The sequence below is a fragment of the Enoplosus armatus genome, chromosome 21 (genome assembly GCF_043641665.1).
Source record: "Enoplosus armatus isolate fEnoArm2 chromosome 21, fEnoArm2.hap1, whole genome shotgun sequence".
Lineage (NCBI taxonomy): Eukaryota > Metazoa > Chordata > Actinopteri > Centrarchiformes > Enoplosidae > Enoplosus > Enoplosus armatus.
The window spans coordinates 726,297-745,000 of NC_092200.1; the positions used below are offsets into that span (position 1 = coordinate 726,297).

Below are 18,704 nucleotides of genomic sequence, written 5' to 3' on the forward strand. Positions count from 1 at the left end.
AAACAAGCTAACGTACGAATCACTCTGACCGCGCTGCAGCAGGTAACAACCAATAACACTGATAAACAAAAACCAATCAGAAGCTGCGACTGCCTAATCTGTGCAGCTTGTCATTAGGTAGAGGACGCTGAAATCAGTTTAAGATTGAATCAAACTTCCAGTTAATTCATATTTCCTGTTTGTTACTGTTTACCTGTGGGCTGGAACACTTTGTCAGTTCAGTGAGAAGTTACAGCCACACATCACATTTTCTCCTGCAGACTCACCTGACTTACCTGATCTAATCTGGCTGCGAGTTACAGTATTTGTTCTGTTCTTGAGTCTGATTGACAAGAAGGCAAATCACCAAACTGTTGTTCATGACATCATTTAGTTTATTGAAACTTATACATAAAAAAATACCACTTAGATTACCTCATGTTTCTGTGAGGATACCAGTTTGTGAATCACAAACTTTAACATCCTCCACAAGAATTTGTTCTAAATACTAATGTGGGTTTGCGGTAGGAGCCCATGTTTTTATTCTGAAAGGTTATATTTTGTGTCCTAGTTTCTGTTCAACTTTAAAAAAGGGAAACAAAATGAATTTTCTCATTTTAATTTAAATAGTAATGCAAATATTTAACTTAAAGCTTACTGTGTGTTATTTTACATTAATTTGGTGGCTGATTTGATCTCCAGTTCAATTCTCTTTTTAATACGTATAATAGTACATTGCCATTAATCAGTTTTCATTGACTAGCAGTACTAATTAATTGCAATTAAAACTCAGGTAGAGAGGATTCTAAAATGTTTAGTATTTCAGTAAAACTTATCATAGGCCTACTCAAAATCATATTCAGTATTTTAGTTTCGGAACGTTTTTTTGTCTTATGTCCATTAATGGGGCGCACGCCTCTTCGAAAGAGCTGATTGGTGGCTGAGGCTCAGGGGCGGGTCTCCTGTAGGACTCTCTCCTCCAATCGGGCGTAGCGCTTCAGCATCTGGTCGTACACCTGGAACACACACGGAGGGAGAAATCTTTACCCTCCTGCCTGTTTATCATTGTGGTTTGTAAAGTTGGAAAGGTCTTTTACGTAAGTACTAAAAGTACCAATACCACGATGTAAACAAACTCCTATTTTATTTCTTTATTTATTCTCAGGGACAATGCACATTGAACAACATCACTGCAAATGTGCCAGTGTTAGCCAAAAGGCTAATTTTCAACTGTTGTCCCTTGGCCAGATGTCAATTAAGTATTATCAGCAAGTACGTTACAGTTAGCTAGTTTAAACTGCTTTACATACAGTTAGCTAGTTTAAACTGCTTTACATACAGTTAGCTAGTTTAACTGCTTTACCTACAGTTAGCTAGTTTTAACTGCTTTACATACAGTTAGCTAGTTTAAACTGCTTTACATACAGTTAGCTAGTTTAACTGCTTTACCTACAGTTAGCTAGTTTTAACTGCTTTACATACAGTTAGCTAGTTTAAACTGCTTTACATACAGTTAGCTAGTTTAACTGCTTTACATACAGTTAGCTAGTTTTAACTGCTTTACATACAGTTAGCTAGTTTAAACTGCTTTACATACAGTTAGCTAGTTTAACTGCTTTACATACAGTTAGCTAGTTTAAACTGCTTTACATACAGTTAGTTAGTTTAACTGCTTTATATACAGTTAGTTTAACTGCTTTACATACAGTTAGCTAGTTTAAACTGCTTTACATACAGTTAGCTAGTTTAACTGCTTTACATACAGTTAGCTAGTTTAAACTGCTTTACATACAGTTAGTTAGTTTAACTGCTTTACATACAGTTAGCTAGTTTAAACTGCTTTACATACAGTTAGCTAGTTTAACTGCTTTACATACAGTTAGCTAGTTTAAACTGCTTTACATACAGTTAGTTAGTTTAACTGCTTTATATACAGTTAGCTAGTTTAGTCCAGTGGTTCCCAACCTAGGGGTCGGGCCCCTCCAAAGGGTCATGATTAATGGGAGAGGAAAGAAGTAAAAGCAAGTTCTGATACATAAATATCACTTTTCTTTGATCTTTGCTTTTTTGGAGAAATATTGGATACTTTTAGCAAAATTGTAAGATTATAATTACAATTATAATATTTTAACATATTATCTGTGTCTTAATATTTTCTGACACTTTCCAGATGTTTGAGTTTAGACAAACAAAAATGGCTCCAGTGTGTGAAGTGCGTCACACCGCTGAACCACTTTTCTGTCATGTTATGTTGCTGTTTCATAGTTAATATCCTGCTGTACAGTAAAGTATAGAGAGAATATTCATTCGCCTAAATCTAATGAGTGCTGTACCTTCAGTGTGTGTTTGTGTGTGTGTGTGTGTGTGTGTGTGTGTGTGTGTGTGTGTGCGGACTAGGTGTTTTAGCAGTGCTCATTATTTATGTATGAGCTGTGCTGTTTAATTATGGAAGACGAACATGAGAGAACATCACTTCAGTAAACATACAACTACATTAGAATAACATGGAACGCTGGCATGTGTGTGTGTGTATGTGTGTGTGTGTGTTTGAGGGATGAGAGTGAGGGTAAAATTAAAATGTGATGAGGGCAAAAACACTGCTTTGGTAAATATAGAACTCTGTGTGTATGAGACATACTGTAATTAACATAAGAGAAGAAGACAAGCAGACCTTGATGATGCTGAACAGTGTGTGTGAGTTTTTATCGGTCCAGCAAACATTAATAAGTCTATAAAAACATTAGTAGCATCTTTTATTAAGATGTCAGAATATAAATCACGCCTGTTGTGTGTGTATCAGTAAGCAGCAATATGGGAGGTGGTGACGAATGATGCACTTTGTTGTTTAGTTTGGATAATCTGTGCGTCAGTCTTACTGTAATATTAATTTTGGTAATTCATGCGGGAGGTTCACTGGATGTACTGCAGTAGCACTACACTGGTGTGGTTTATACTTCACAGTATTAGCTTTGACATCGTCCTTTAGGTTCGGAAGTGATATTTGTAAAGTTCATCTTTACAATTTGCTATTCTGTGAGCCCCAACGCAAGTGACCAAAACTCCAAAAGTGTCGCGGCCAAAATCCCACAAGTCAGACTGGCTGCCGGCACTGGCCCACACGACCAAAGCTGACCTAAATCTGGCAGCTGTATTCGGGCCGGAGCTGACGTTTCTTCACGGCCGATGGATGCCTGGTTGTCTTTGTTTGGAGCTGAGCTCTTTTTTGAGTTTTTATTTGCATATTTTTGTCTGCTTTTTCTGCGTTTGATCGAGGATTGGTGCAGATGAATCAGCGTTAAACTGCAGACGGTGGAGTTCAGAAGGTGAAGAGGAGCAGACAGGTCGAGCTGTCAAACATTGTAAAGTAATTAAAGCGAACACGTTGAAATGAACAGTCTCGTACCTGAGGTGACTCCCCCTCTCTCTCCTGGGAAGCTGAGAAGTGATTGACAGAACAAAAATAAAAAAGAAAGTAAAACCCTCCGACCCTCGCCTCCTTTATCATCCTTCATCTTCTCCTCTCTTTCTTCATCACCTCGCTGCTCTCTGAGTTTGCAGAGGACAACTTTGTTCCCGTCTGTCACTGGAAATCATTTTAACCAAATTCCCCCTCTTGTTTTTTCTTCATTATCTGTTATTGGGTTTGGTTTGGTTTTTGTGGAATTGTTTTTCTCCTCTTTCCTCTTATCTTTGAAGTGAAGGGCTTCTTTTTATTCCTCCTGTTTCCAGCCAGAGACAGGAAGAGAAACACTGATATGAAAATGTAAAATTATGATGAAGAAGAAGTCCAAATGAAACCAGACTGCAGACTCAGTAAAGTGCAGGAGACCAAAATTAGACTTTTAGTTTGAAGTATGAAGAAACAAACATGACCTGAATTTAGAGCCGTGGTTGGAGGAGCCGTCGGGAACCTCTTCACAGTTTCTAGTTACGCTGTACTTTATTTCTATCGGCGTATGTTGAACAGACATCGTGTTGAGTTCTGCTCATGTTGGTGAGTTTCACTGCGTAAACGTCTCTCTCTCAAACTCAATCAGTTCCCATTTACTTCCTCAGGCAGTGTTGTCCCCACGTGACCTGTTAGACTGTGTGTGTGTGTGTGTGTGTGACAGGCCTGTCATGTAATTTTCTTCACTGCTGTTCCATAAGGGAACAAGCCGTTTAATGAAGAGGCAGTGAATCATGAAAGTAGGACAGTGTGTGTGTGTGTGTGTGTGTTTAAATGGGTTTCCATGCATGGACGTACACGTGTTTGTGTACGTATTCCTCTGTGTGTGTTATGAAACCCTCATATGTCTCATATATCCTCCTTTCCATCTCAGTTGAGCAGCAGACTGGTTTTCTGTCACACGCACTCTGCGTCAGGGTTGATGGTGTTGAGGAGTTCTACTGTGAAACGAGTCGTATGAAGCCTTCAGTGTCTCAGAGGGACGCCTGATAAACGTCCTCGAGTGATGTCACCTGAGTCAGCGTCGAAGACTACGAGTCTGAAACTCAACAGCCTGTCGGTGTGGAGTCAGACAGAAGAGAGCTGACCAGAGATCTGCAGCTGCCGCTCAGCTCTGCTGCAGGCTACATTAGCTGCTACTAGCATAACACACCACAATCTACCACACAACTGTCAGAGGGACAAGTGCATTGTGGGTACTGTAGGCGTCAGGCTTTGACAAAGAAGAAGAATGTGTGGAATAAAAAATGGTCATCTGGTTCTTCTTCTAATGACGGAGTGAGAACGACAAGTCAGTGAAGTGCTGTGAGGAAGGTGAAGTCTATGACAACTGTGCAAACTCTGCTGAAGAAGATCATGTGATGGAATCAAAAGCTCCAGCAGAGCTTCTAAACAGACCTTGTGGTAAACAGCAGTGTTGTTTGTCTCGGTAGACAGTGCCGTTGTGTTCTACTGTTAATGTTGATCCGGATCCTGGCGGTGATGCACACCGTAAGTTCCCCCCTTCTTGACCCTTTCATGTCTCACGTCTGAACTTCAAGCAGTTTAAGTTATTTTAATGGTGAAAAAACGAAAAACCCACCAGGAGTTCAATTAAAACCCACAAGTCTCTCTCATTAACACGTTTATTGAGGCTAAAAGGCCTGCAGATCATCTCGGCCCCCGCACAACACTTCACAACCTCGAGTGATGAGCCAAGCAAAATGCCAAAACATGACAGTGTGTGTGTGTGTGTGTGGGGGAGGACATACCGCGGGGAAATATGAAGCTCCATAAACCAGTAAAACACACACACACATTGTGACTAATTTAATAAATGCTAATTACACAGCTGAGGAACAGTAGCTGTGTGTGTGTGTGTGTGTGTGTGTGTGTGTGTGTGTGTGTGTGTGTGTGTAGCTGCGTGTGTGTGTGTGTGTGTGTTTACCTCCTGTGCTGTAGGATGCGGGGTGGCGACCAGTTGAGGTTCCGGTGCTTTTTTCACCACATCAAAGAAGGAAACTCCAGATTCTGCAGCCAGGCCTGAAAACACACATCGACCAATCAGAGAACGAGCTTTCTGCATCACTAACCAATCAGATGGCTACTTAGAGTGTCAGCGGGTTAGTTTGTCCTCCGTGACACCATCAGCTTTAACTACTATGACGAGTTAAAATGTCCGCTGGGAAAAAGCTCATTAGCCAATCACAGGGTTTGTATTGTGCAAAACAAGAAGAAGAAAATCAATAACTAGAAGAAAAACATGATTATTAACTAATGTGCAGTTTGCCTCCTCGGTTGTTAACTCTCGGTGTTTCAGTCTCTCGGCTCCTCCGTCGCTAACGAGTCTCAGAGGCCGTTAACCAATCAGAGGTCCAGTTCAGAGCCTGAAAGCCAATTAGTGGAACAGCCCAGAGGTCGTTAACACCAGAGATGAGACGTTAACCAATCAGGGATTTAGCATTGGAAACACACACACACACACACACACACACACACACACACACACACACACACACACACACACACACACACACACACAGAAGGTCAGGTCGATGCTGAGAAAGCTTATGAGCTCAGCAAAACACACACACACACACACACACACACACACACACACACACAGGTCAGAAGTATTGCTGTCTCTGAGGACTTTGTGTCATGACCTCACCGATGCAAAGGATCATGGGACTGACACACAATGTCTTCTTTTCCCATGATGCCCTGTGTGTAATTTGCTATCAAGGGACGAGGTGACCTGCAGAGTCAAACCATTTTCAGCCATCTCACACAGAGGACACACACACACACACACACACACACACACACACACACACACACACACACACACACACACACACACACACACACACACACACACACACACACACACACACACACACACACACACACACACACAGCCTTGCAGATCCATATTCATGCTGCCTCTGAGCCACACATTTACACTCTGCATTTTGTTTCTGATGTTTATGGCCATAAAGGGTGTGTGTGTGTTTGTGTGTGTGTGTGTGTGTGTGTGTGTGTGTGTGTGTGTGTGTGTGTGTGTGTGTGTGTGTGTGTGTTGGATAGAAAACCTTGGTCATGTTGTCCCTCTTATGGACATCTCAAACTAAGCGTGTGAGGCTCAACTCCAGACCGTCCGACTGAACGATCATCAGGCCCCGCTGGACTTATTACAGACTTTTTTAATAATTACTATTAACGATCGAAGCGTCTCTGGTTCACCTAACTGGGCAGATCTCTGTGGATGCCATTGTCTGTCCACCACTTTGGTCCCCACTGAAATATCATTAGATTGTAAATTATTATTATCAGTAATTATTAGACTTATTGTTTGCACATTTGTGGTTCCCAGAGGATGAACTCCTCCTGCAGATCAGACTGTGTTTATTCTGGGCAGCCACCAGGTGTGACTGTGTGTAACTGTGTAGGTGTGAACAGCACGGATGAATTGTTAAAAGGGCCCGTCGGGGGCCCAAGTGGTCAGGGGGCCCTGAGGAAACTGAAGAAACATTTCTTGTTGGACACAAAATGACTACAGACGCTGCAGCTACGTGTCCGGATGCTTTGCAGGAGGGGCGGGGGGCCTTGAACACGTCTGTGCCCTCGGTGAACAGCTCTGCTCTTTGTGTTAGCATGTTAATATCCTTCCTCTCAGCTGTGAGATCCAGAACAGATCTGTGTCCTCTCCCGGTCTCTCAGAATACTGCCTGTACACAGGACCTCATGAACGTCTCTTGTTTCCCTCTGTGGCCTCCTGCTGTTGTGGCTCTTTGAGGAGGATTCAGGATCAAAGGAGGGAGGTTTTCAGTCCCGATTCATCAGGTGAGCACTCATCCGTCCGTCCCTCCCTTGTTGGTGAAAGTGGCTTTGTGAAACAGGCTCCTGGTTTCTGAAAGAGCAGAAACTCCTTCTGTGCTTCAGCACACTGAATGTGGTTTCTGTAACACTGAGGAAAGGATTGCAGCACTAAAGCAAGATGAATGCATGAGGAGGATTTCTGTGCATCCAGCTCTGTTGCAGAGTAATTGCATGAAGGACCACCGCACCCCCCAACCCCCCCGAGGCCGCCGCCGCCCCTGAATGAATCAGCATTCGTTATTAACATCAGGAGGATTGCATTATGTCTTTTCAAGCCCACGCAATTGACTTGAGATATTGAAGCACGGCTCTGGTTGGGAGAGACCCGTCTCTCTCTCCGCCACCTCCCGCATACATATCTGATGGCTGTCACACGTGAAATAATCAGCCGCAGAGGATGTTTGCTATCTCGCCACTCGCCCAGTCTCTTTCATGTCGAGTGGGTGGGGAATCTGTTTCATCTGGTTTTATGAAGACATGCTACGGGCTCCCCTCGCCGACATTAAAAGCTCTCAGCGGTGATGAATAAAGAAGACGGACGACGATCCGTTTATCTCGCGGCTGATTTTAATGGAGAGATAAGAGCGTCCACGTCCAGCTGCTCAAACATTCGCTGTAGAACACACTGACCTGCTGATCAGTGACCAGCTGACACTGACTTCTGAGCGATCGCCGACAAAATGTGATTCAGTCCAGTCTTCAGAGCCCGCTGCAGTATTCACCATTAGTTCACAAAGCTAATGTTGCTAGCAGCAGTATTTGGAAACAAACCTGGAAGCTGCATCTGCATGTTGATATTTTACCAAAGAAATATCTTTTTCTGTCTTTTGTCCTACTTTCTGTACTTGAATAATCATTTCTTTCCTTCCTACCTTGAAGTAAGTCTTTCTACACTCCCTTGTTCTTCGGGGTATCTGTGGCCGTAGTCCTGTGAAATGTCTGTTTGATCAGCATGTTGATATGCCACACCTGTCAGGTGGATGGATTCTCCCGGCAGAGGAGAAGCGCTCACTGACACGGACTTTTAACAAACTCGTTAACAAAATTTGAGAGAAATAAACGTTTTGTGTGCAAAAATAAAAAGATTAAAAAGCCTAATTGATGCCAGGAGAGATTCTCTGTGACGACGGCTTCCACAGTGCTGTTGCAGTATCAGTGGAATCAGCAGTGAGGTGTGTGTGTGTGTGTGTGTGTGTGTGTGTTACCGTGCAGAGCTCTGTAGGCTGATCCCAGACAGGCGGAGTTGGACAGATCGATGGTGTAAACCGGAGCGTTAAACACATCAGACAGAACCTGAGAGAGACAAATGAAAACGGTTTCTCCTCCAGATTACAGCTTTACAGCCGCTGGCTTCCTCAATTAATTAAGCAAACAAATCGGAGCGACGGGGGAACATCCCAAAATTAAAAAGTGAATCATTAGCAGGTGCTCATTTGTATCTAAAATGAATGAATCAATTAAATGAACAGCCCTCAGATGATTCCTGTGTTACCCCTGAGCAGTTTGATGAATGATTTTTCATAAAGGCCTTTGTTTGATGTTAAACTGTCTGTTGTGAGTCTGTAGTTGTATCTGTGTCTGTTCAATGCTTAATAACTTCTCATATAACTGTAGTTAAAGGCTTAAACTGAAGACGTAACATGACATAAATGCACGATTCTTATGAAAAGTTGCCCAGTGAACTACAATATGAACTAGAAAACATTTGACATTTTGCAGTTTCTACTCCAAATGTTGAGTGATATGTAAAAGTACTGCAGGCGAGGCGTCATTCTGAAATGTGATTTTCATTATCATTTCATTAAGATCGCTGTTATCGAGGGAAGAGAATCCCTTAAAACGCCCTTAAAGTCTTCGCAGCAGGATTAAGGTAAAATATGCATGAAGGTGTAAAAAACAATCCAACAGAATTTTGTCTTTAACAAACCAAACTGAGGCCCTGAATCAGTCGGCTTTTAGAAATGAATTCATTTAAGGTGATCTGAAGCAAACTGTTCACTGCACCAACAATGTAAAGGAAATGACATGGGGGGGGGGGGGCAGACCTGCAGAATGTCTTTATTGGACGAAGCTCCTCCTGTCGCCAACACTTTGGTTCCTGGAACTAAAAACACACAGGATGACTTCAGTTTCATGGCTCACCTGAGACTGACACTGACACTGACATTACAAAGTGCGAGAGAGAGACAGACAGCTGAAAAACACAACAATGACCAAAGCAAGAAAACTAGACATGTCCCGGGATCCGCATCGGGATCCGCATCGGGGCCGATCCGTGACGATCCGAGACGATCCGGGCCGATCCGTGACGATCCGGGCCGATCTTAATGGATCGGTATCAGCTAAAAGAAACCTGATCAGAATCCGATCCTTCCTTCACTGAACTCTTCTGTGTTTTTTGTGACAACGACTCGAAGTTCACCCCTCTTTACTTTCTCTGGGTCGTGAGCAATGCACTTCGCAAGGCATTGTGGGATTCCCAGCAACGCGAAAAATAAAGTAAAAAGTTTGTGAAGTCTGTAGCGATTTGACATAAAAACGTGGAGGTGAGACAGGAAGTTTACTCTGTATTCGCTGTGGAGGAGAAGATCTTTGTTAACATTACGGAGGGGGGGGGGGGGGCTAAATGACTCCTCTGTAACTGAACTCATCACAAGTACAACGTAAAACTAATTACTCTCAAAGAATAAAGTAAATACAGTGAATAATGAAGGAGCATTCATTAAAGATCAAGAAGGAACAAATGAAAACCAGTGAAGAGGTTTCAAAAGAGGCCGTTTAGTGGTCTTACTGATGGAGTATCCCAGCCGCTCAGCGTGGAGCCTCCTGGACAGAAACTGACCCTCCACCAGAGCCCGAACCTCCACCTGAGGACTCAGTGAGGACACCTGCAGGACCAGGACAGGTGATTCAGGTAGAACATGAACGGTGCGGTCACTATAAATCCACAGCCAGGAGAGAAAGTGAAAATGTTTCCAGCATTTAAATACTCTCCGTCACCAACCTTGTTGTCATCAGGGTCAAAGCGGTGAACTCCTACTGCAGGAGGTGTGATCTCCATGGTGTCAAAATAAAAGCCTGGAAACACACCAAACAACCAATCAGAGGGAGGGGGAGGAGGGAAAAGAATGGATGAATGAATAAAGGAAGGAAAGTAGAGAAGGAAAAGTGGAACTAAGGAAGGTAAAGGGAAGGAAGGAAGGATCTAGGGAGGATAACAAGGAAGACAAGAGGAAGAAAGAAAGGAACTACATGGTGGTTGAAGGGGAGAAGGACAGGAAATAAAGAAAAGAATGGACGAGGAAAGAATCAAGCTTCACCGATGTTTCCGTTGTTTCCGAGCGGTGTCTCTCTCAAGGAGGCGGAAAAATGTTCCCATGATCCTCCAGCACTCTTGTTCCTGATGCGTTCCCTCGTCAGAGATCCGTTCTTAAAGCTGTGGGTGACACACACACACACACACACTCTGTGTGGCCAGCCTTCAGGTTACACCATCCATCCACCTCGCTCTCTAGAAGTTCGTCCACTTCTGTTTCTCCTCTTCTTTTCGTTTTTCTCTCCATCCAAAGCTTCCTTCTTCTTTCTGTATCCTTCTCACAACTCACCTTTTTATTCCTTTTAAGCGTCATCATATTTCCCACAAAATCTCTTGTACACACACTTTCTCTTTCTTACTCTTCCTCGTTTCTTCTTCTTTGACGTTATGATGTCTTTTTCACCAGCACCATGAACAGCTCAGTCAAAATGAAGGATGTCCTACTGCTGATTCTTTAATACTAGTATTTTTATACCGTGCATTCAAATTAGTAAAGATGTGTTTTAGCACCACAGGTTTTCCTTTAATATTTTGTGTAGCATTTGTGCAGAGGAGTGACAGTGTGGAAGCTTCAGGTGCAGTTTTCAACAGCAGAACTTCAGAGTCATGGCTAACTTTAAAAATGTCCCCTCCAGGAAATAGTTTGACATTTCGTGAAATGTTGAGTAAGTAACTTCCTCTCTGCTGGTTGCCTGGCAACTGCTCCCAGCCGAGAAATAGTCTGACACATAAAACGGTGAATTTACATTTAAACAAACAACATTAACTGATTAACACGTCAGTAATCAGTGAGCTTTAGAGCTGCTGGTAGCCAGGCTAGCTGTTTCCCCCTGTTTACAGTCTTTATGCTAGGCTAGGCTAAGCGGCTGCTGGCTGCAGCTTCACATTTACTGTACAGACACGAGGGTGGTATCAATCTGAACATCAAACTGGGGAACTATTCCTTTATGAAGACACAATGTGACCTTTAATATCAGGTAAAGACACAGACCTGTAGAGGGCGCTGTAACCAGTGGAGTCTGTATCAGTTAGTGTTCATACTGCTGCTTATTAAAAGCAGAAATCTAAATATGTGTGTGTGTGTGTGTGTGTTCGTACCACAGCAGAGCCATGTACGCCTGCCGGTCGACAGGGTTACAGAGGATGTGACCCTCCAGCGCCGGGCGAGGATGCTGGATCCACAGAAACACTGTGTCACTGGTACCCAAGCTCACCTGGACACACACACACACACACACACACTTTTAACACACACTAATAATGAATGACAGGATGACAGAAAAGACTATGTTGTCTAACTGAGCGACTGCTTTCATGTGAACTTACAGCGATGTCTCCTTGCTGGAGCCTCATTCCTGCCAGAGACGCTGAGAAGGAGACGAAAAATTTCAATTATCAAAATGTGATAAACAACCGATGCAATGACATGTGGGTGGGAAACCTCCCTAAAGGGGCCCCACGTCATTCCCCTCAAACTTGCATGATTCGAATAACATTCCCAAAGTTTGAATTGAAAGTGAATGAAGGAAAATGAGGAAACAGAAAGCAAGGCAAGCATGTATAACAGTAAATAACTGAATGCTGTTTTTGATTCGAACTACTGGGAATAAAAAAGTCTAATGACGATTATTATTATAAAAGGTTTAGATTTCATACATTTTTCAGATTATTTATAACATAATGGTGATGAATGCTGGTTGGAGGGCCCCCTGGAAATATCTGGCCAGACACACACACACACACACACACACACACACACACACACACACACACACACACACAGAAAAATCAATGAGCTGTCTTCAGGTTTTCTTGGTGTTTTGTGTTTTAAAGGGTCGACATTTCTGTAGATAAGAGGATCTTCTCAGGTTGGTATTTAGACCTCCAGGGACTCTCTGCCACCATTTAAGTCAGATAAGCACCAGACACAAGAGCCAGGTACATGCAGCAGAGCCGGACTGAGGGGAACCTGCCTACTGTGGAGGGATGATCAGGCCCTGATTATATATTTAAACTAAGACGGAAAACTGAATATGGAAAGTAAAAAAACTGTAAATAGGTGAATGGAAAATCTTCAGTGACTCTTCAGTCACACACACACACACACACACACACACACACACACACACACACACACACACACACACACACACACACACACACACACACACACACACACACACACACACACAGCAGGCGATATGCTGTGGTACAGCAGCACCATCTTGTGTTCAGACAGCTGAACTACATGATACAAAAAACTTGAAGTAGTAAAACGTAAAATCTTCTGTCACGAGTACAACAAGTCAAATAAAGGCACCGTATAAAAGACAGGAAACAATCCAGAGTTCAGGTCTTCTGTATTTTCTCTGGGAGTTTGGGGGGTTTCAGGGAATTAAGTTCTGGAACATTTTAGTTAGTGTTAAGTGTGACTGCTTCCTTTATCTCTCTCTCTTAACTTAACATTTCCACTCAATATTCTTACTGATGCAGGACTAAACCGCATCATGTGCATGAAGGAGGGCTTGATGAGACTGGCAGGAGGACTCTGACCTTGATTAGAATCAGCTCTGTGATTAGGGTTTAGAGAAGACTCTGGACGACAGGAGCTGGATGCGGTTCTTCTAAATGACGAGGCCTACAGGAAGCCTTTACATATAAGCAGCTTCACAGGAGTCAGATTCAGGACCTCAGTATGTCTACGATCCCGATCATGGCCCTGATTACATGATAGTTTATATTTTACCTGGGTTGTCTCCAGTGAACGCCACCACCCTGCAGCTCTCAGAGAAACCGTACCGATGCACAAAGTAGGAGGAGACGGGACCCTGCAACCACAGAGAGGAGCACTGACGTCAAAGTTCTCACTTCCACTTCCTGATGTTCGTCTCAGACGACTTCACGGCAAGTCGAGCTGAACTCTGAGCTCGACCAGCGGCAACAGCGTGGACCAGTCTTACCAGTACAGACGTGGAAGGTAGTGGAGCTCCCAGCAGTCGGCCCAAGTGAGGAGCGGTGGCTTCCAGGCAGATCTCAGACCAGTCTCTGGTCCTGATGTCCAACAGATTCATCCCTGAACCTGAACAATCATCATCATCAGTCTGAAGTGAAGTAACATCTACTTGTGGACAACAGCTGTGAGCAGATCGTTTCATTTGAATGAGCTTCAAGTGCTGAAACTTTGGTGGTCCTGACCCCGAGGCTGGGAACCACGAGTTCAGAGGCCTCGAGGGCTAAAATAGTAACGATAAGAGAAAAGTCAAATTAAAGTGTTTTTAATTAAGATTGAAAGTTTATTTTTGACCTTGAAAACAGCAGCAGACAAACTGTCTCACCACAAGATCGACTCAGTGGCTGTTCAGGAGCTTTCAATCACATCACACAGTCTTCATCAGCAGATGGAGTTTGGACATGCAGACGCACACATTTCCATTTGAAGGACTCGTCCATGTTGGCTTAAAGCTGAGACTGAACGTGACGTGAAGGAACGCTCCAGAAGAGCCACTGGGTGGACCCCAGTGATCACCATGCCACCCCTCTGAAGGGTCCCAGCCCCCAGGTTGGAAACCGCAGCCTCCATTGGTCAAACTATTTCATTTAGGTTCTGTAGATTCATCGTACTGCACTTTAAATCAATAATGAATAAAAGATGAAGGGATGGATCAATAAATACATGAATTAATAAATCATAAACAGCCGTCAGTGATTGAATGAACACCAAATGTAAAGTATACCGTCACTGTAGTCGATGGCGGCGTAATCACCGAGGAAGAGAGAGGCTGCGAAGCTGCTGACCAATGAGATCCTCTGAAAACACACACACACAGTTTGTGAGATGCGAACTAACAAACCTGTGTGTATTTATATGATAATAAACATACAATAGTCGACCTCAGTGAACTGGTACTCCTCTGCTCGGGTCTGTTGCAGTTTGGCGATCTGGTTTCCTGTGAAACGCTGCAGACAAACAGATTCAACTTTCAGTCACTAACAGGAGTCAGCATGGAGGTCTGCTGATGAACACCATATCTGAGTCCCAGATCCATACGAAGTAACTCCAGGAAGGTTGCGAGTCTGTAGTTTTCAGTCAGCTTAAAAGGTGCAACACAAAGACAAAAATGAACTCACAGAAAGTTATAAAAACTGAAGAAAATCGACCTGGACTCTAAAAGATACGTGTGTCCAAACCAGAGCTCTTTGTTAAACCAGAGCCAGCTGAGTGACTGACAGACAGACATGTGGACAGACAGACAGGTGGACTGCGTGACCTCGTAGGCTCTGGACCCGGTGATCTCTGCCAGTCTCAGAGCTCCTCCTGCTGCTGCCTGCAGGTCCTGACACTGCTGACTGCTGCTGGAGTCCATCCACACCGGACAGTCTGACACTGAGAAGCTGCCCTGTTAACACACCAGTACACATGAATACACTGCACACATCCCATATAACCACACATATAACATTTGACTGTGGATAAACACACCTGCAGCAGCTGGTACAGGTTCTGGTCTGGGTCGAGCTGTTTCAGAGTCTCGGACGCTCCTCTTCTCCAATACACACTGCCATGTTGCTGAGAGAGAGAGACTCATCCAGGTCAGAGCAGTACTCAAAGATGCTGTTTTAGAACGGGCATCTTTCCACCAAACTCCACTAACTTTTCTTTGAATTTAGTGAAATCAGTCAACACGTTTTTACGCCATCCTGCTTAAAATACAAACAGGAAACAGTATGATGGATTTGTTTTTCCTGGTTTGGGCTCTTAGTTCTGCTCCAAATAAAATATTCCTCTTTCCTGTTTCAACATGACACAAAGCAGCTCCATAAAGAACTGGTCTTCCCAGTTTGGAAGAACGTGACTGGCCTGCACAGAGCTCTGACCTCAACCCCATCCAACACCTTTGGGATGAACTGGAACTGGACTGTGAGCCAGACCTGATCCCCCAACATCAGTGCTGGACCTCACTGATGCTCTCGTGTCAGAATGGGAGCAAATCCCTGAAGCCAAGTTCCAACGTCTGGTTCCTGTCTCACCTGGCCGCTGCCTGACAATGCTCTGACACGGGAGAAGTCAAGCCCCGCCCTCTTCATCTTGTCCAATAGCAGGTCCAGAGCCTGATGACAGACACAAAGACACAAACACTGAGCTGGAAAATGTGATTTGTCAGAGGTCAAAGGTCAGCAGATGACTGTCCACAATGAGTTAATAATAACTGAGTGTGTGTGTGTGTGTGTGTGTGTGTGTGTGTCCTACCTTCACCCACATCAGTACAGGCGAGGTGACCGTCAGTCTGTCAGCATGAATATGAACTCCTCCCTGAGTCCTGGACACAGAGGCACCAAACAAAAACACTGAGTTTCACAATAAAACATCTGAACGACAGAACGATCTTCACAAAATAAAAGCACCAAACAAAAACTGTTTCTTTGTCTGTTAATAGCTAATGTGAAGCCATGTTTCTGTGTTTATTCATTTTGAATGAACGTAACATCGTAGGCCTGTAACTTGGCAATACTGTACTTTCTACTACTACTACTACTACTACCACGAGGAGTACTGCTGCCCTTGCTGCTACAGTGGTGATGTGTGTTACCTGAACTCAGGTAGCTCGGAGTCAAACTGCACGTTGTTCTGGTGATACACATTGAGGTGTCCATCGATGGCCACCACCTTCAGCTTCAGGTAGTGTCAGCAGTAAAAGTACACAAGTATGATCAGCTTCATGTAGTTAAAGTACACAAGTATGATCAGCTTCATGCAAGTATCAGCAGTAAAAGTACACAAGTATGATCAGCTTCATGTAGTTAAAGTACACAAGTATGATCAGCTTCATGTAAGTATCAGCAGTAAAAGTACACAAGTAGGATCAGCCACATATAGTTAAAGTATCAGCAGTAAAAGTACACAAGTATTATCAGTATCACTGTTATCAGTGATGCATTCATGTGTTGTAGGATTTTGCTGATTTGAACTGTATCATATATTATGTGTAAAACCTCCATTTGGTCAGTAACTAGTAGCTTCAGCTGTCTGTGTAAATGTGGTGCAGTACAAGTAGCAGAAAGTAGCCTACAAGTACCTTAAAACTCTACTTGAGTACAGTAGGCTACTTAAACCAGGACAGATGTAAAGCTTCTTGTAGGTTAAAGGGACTGAGTTCTGTTTCAAACCGTTCTTTTCATCTTTACCGAATCTGTGACGACGCCGAGACGAATGCAGTTTTCTAACATGTACTGTGTGTATTCAGTGTTTCAGAGCAAGTCATCAACACACTGTTCACTCCCAAAGTCCAGAGTCCAGCTGAATCCTTCACAGCCTTCACATGCAGCGAACACACACTCCGCCATCTGCTTCTTCCGCGTCTGCGCGATAACCCGCTGCACGCGGCCACGTACGTAAACCACGTCACCTAATCACGCGCGCAGGTGCATGAAGGCTGGATTAAATAAAGAGAGTTTTACCTGCTGGGTGCTGAAGTCGAAGCCCAGATAGAGAGGAGAGTCCTGAGCGGCGGCCATCATCCGACACACACACACACACACACACACACACACACACACAACATTTAAAGAGACAGTGACACACTCCCTCGCTCACCAATGTTCATAAATAAATTACAGGTAAATGATTTTCCAAAACTGGACATTTACTCACAGTGGTGCAGGAAGTACTCAGATCCTTTACTGAAGTAAAAGTACTAATACCATTCTGCACAAATACTGTCAGTATAATCAGTAAACTGTCTCCCTGTGTCTGTCCTCCTGTGTCTGTCCTCCTGTGTCTGTCCCCCTGTGTCTGTCCTCCTGTTATAGACTCTGTCATTAGAGGATTATTCCTCCTCATTAATGTGAAGCAGGATGTTACTGTTGGAGTTGAGGTGGAGCTCATTCTGAACTATCAGCTAATGATTATTAGTTCACTGTGGATGAATCAGCTGATTATTTTCTCCATTAATGGATCGATTGTTTGGTCACAATGAGCCAGAGCCCAAAGTGACGCCTTCACAAAGCTCCACATTATTAACGAGACATTACAGTTATTAACAGCATTCAGAGGGAAAGCAGCACATCTGCATCTGAACAGCTGGAACCAGGAAGTGGTTTCACACCATCAGTTCACTTCCTGTCAGTCCACTGATCCATTAACGTCCTGATCGATTCAGCTGGACTTAATAAACTGGTTAATAACAAAACATCAGACTTAATAAACTCTTCATGTTTCTGTAAACTGTCAGATAAATGGAGAGAGGTACAAAGACTCAAGTAAAGTACCTCAAATGTGTACTTAAGTACAGTACTACAGTACAGGCAACAGAAAACAAAGAACAACATGAAGAGGTGTGTACTGGTATAAACTGGTGTGTACTGGTATAAACTGCTGTGTACTGGTATAAACTGCTGTGTACTGGTATAAACTGGTGTACTGGTATAAACTGGTGTGTACTGGTATAAACTGCTGTGTACTGGTATAAACTGGTGTGTACTGGTATAAACTGGTGTGTACTGGTATAAACTGATGTGTACTGGTATAAACTGGTGTGTACTGGTATAAACTGATGTGTACTGGTATAAACTGGTGTGCACTGGTATAAACTGCTGTGTACTGGTATAAACTGGTGTGTACTGGTATAAACTGGTGTGTACTGGTATAAACTGATGTGTACTGGTATAAACTGATGTGTACTGGTATAAACTGGTGTGTACTGGTATAAACTGATGTGCACTGGTATAAACTGGTGTGTACTGGTATAAACTGGTGTGTACTGGTATAAACTGATGTGCACTGGTATAAACTGGTGTGTACTGGTATAAACTGGTGTGCACTGGTATAAACTGATGTGCACTGGTATAAACTGATGTGCACTGGTATAAACTGGTGTGTACTGGTATAAACTGGTGTGCACTGGTATAAACTGATGTGCACTGGTATAAACTGGTGTGTACTGGTATAAACTGATGTGTACTGGTATAAACTGGTATGAACTGTTATAAACTGGTGTGTACTGGTATAAACTGATGTGTACTGGTATAAACTGGTATGAACTGTTATAAACTGGTGTGTACTGGTATAAACTGATGTGTACTGGTGTAAACTGGTGTGCACTG

At 43.3% G+C, this 18,704-nt stretch overlaps 1 protein-coding gene across 3 annotated transcripts; it reads right to left on the bottom strand.

Moving 5' to 3' along the window:
• Positions 1-396: 396 nt before the first annotated feature.
• LOC139304197 (xylulose kinase-like) lies at positions 397-17,120 on the bottom strand. Of its 3 annotated transcripts, none has more exons than XM_070928080.1 (19): positions 17,061-17,120; positions 16,193-16,275; positions 15,853-15,922; positions 15,633-15,713; positions 15,085-15,171; positions 14,873-15,001; positions 14,496-14,561; positions 14,339-14,411; positions 13,565-13,683; positions 13,351-13,432; positions 11,931-11,971; positions 11,703-11,818; positions 10,609-10,724; positions 10,293-10,366; positions 10,080-10,176; positions 9,334-9,392; positions 8,494-8,581; positions 5,355-5,449; positions 397-995 (listed from the first exon to the last, which is right to left on the bottom strand). In XM_070928080.1, exons 1-19 carry the CDS (start codon positions 17,118-17,120, stop codon positions 927-929), a joined length of 1,605 nt encoding a protein of 534 aa, XP_070784181.1. In that variant the 3' UTR covers positions 397-926. The 3 variants fall into 3 exon arrangements, with proteins under 3 accessions (XP_070784181.1, XP_070784182.1, XP_070784184.1); XM_070928081.1 differs by lacking the exon at positions 17,061-17,120 and adding an exon at positions 16,788-16,937; XM_070928083.1 differs by lacking the exons at positions 397-995; positions 5,355-5,449; positions 17,061-17,120 and adding exons at positions 5,695-5,793; positions 16,788-16,937.
• Positions 17,121-18,704: the final 1,584 nt, after the last annotated feature.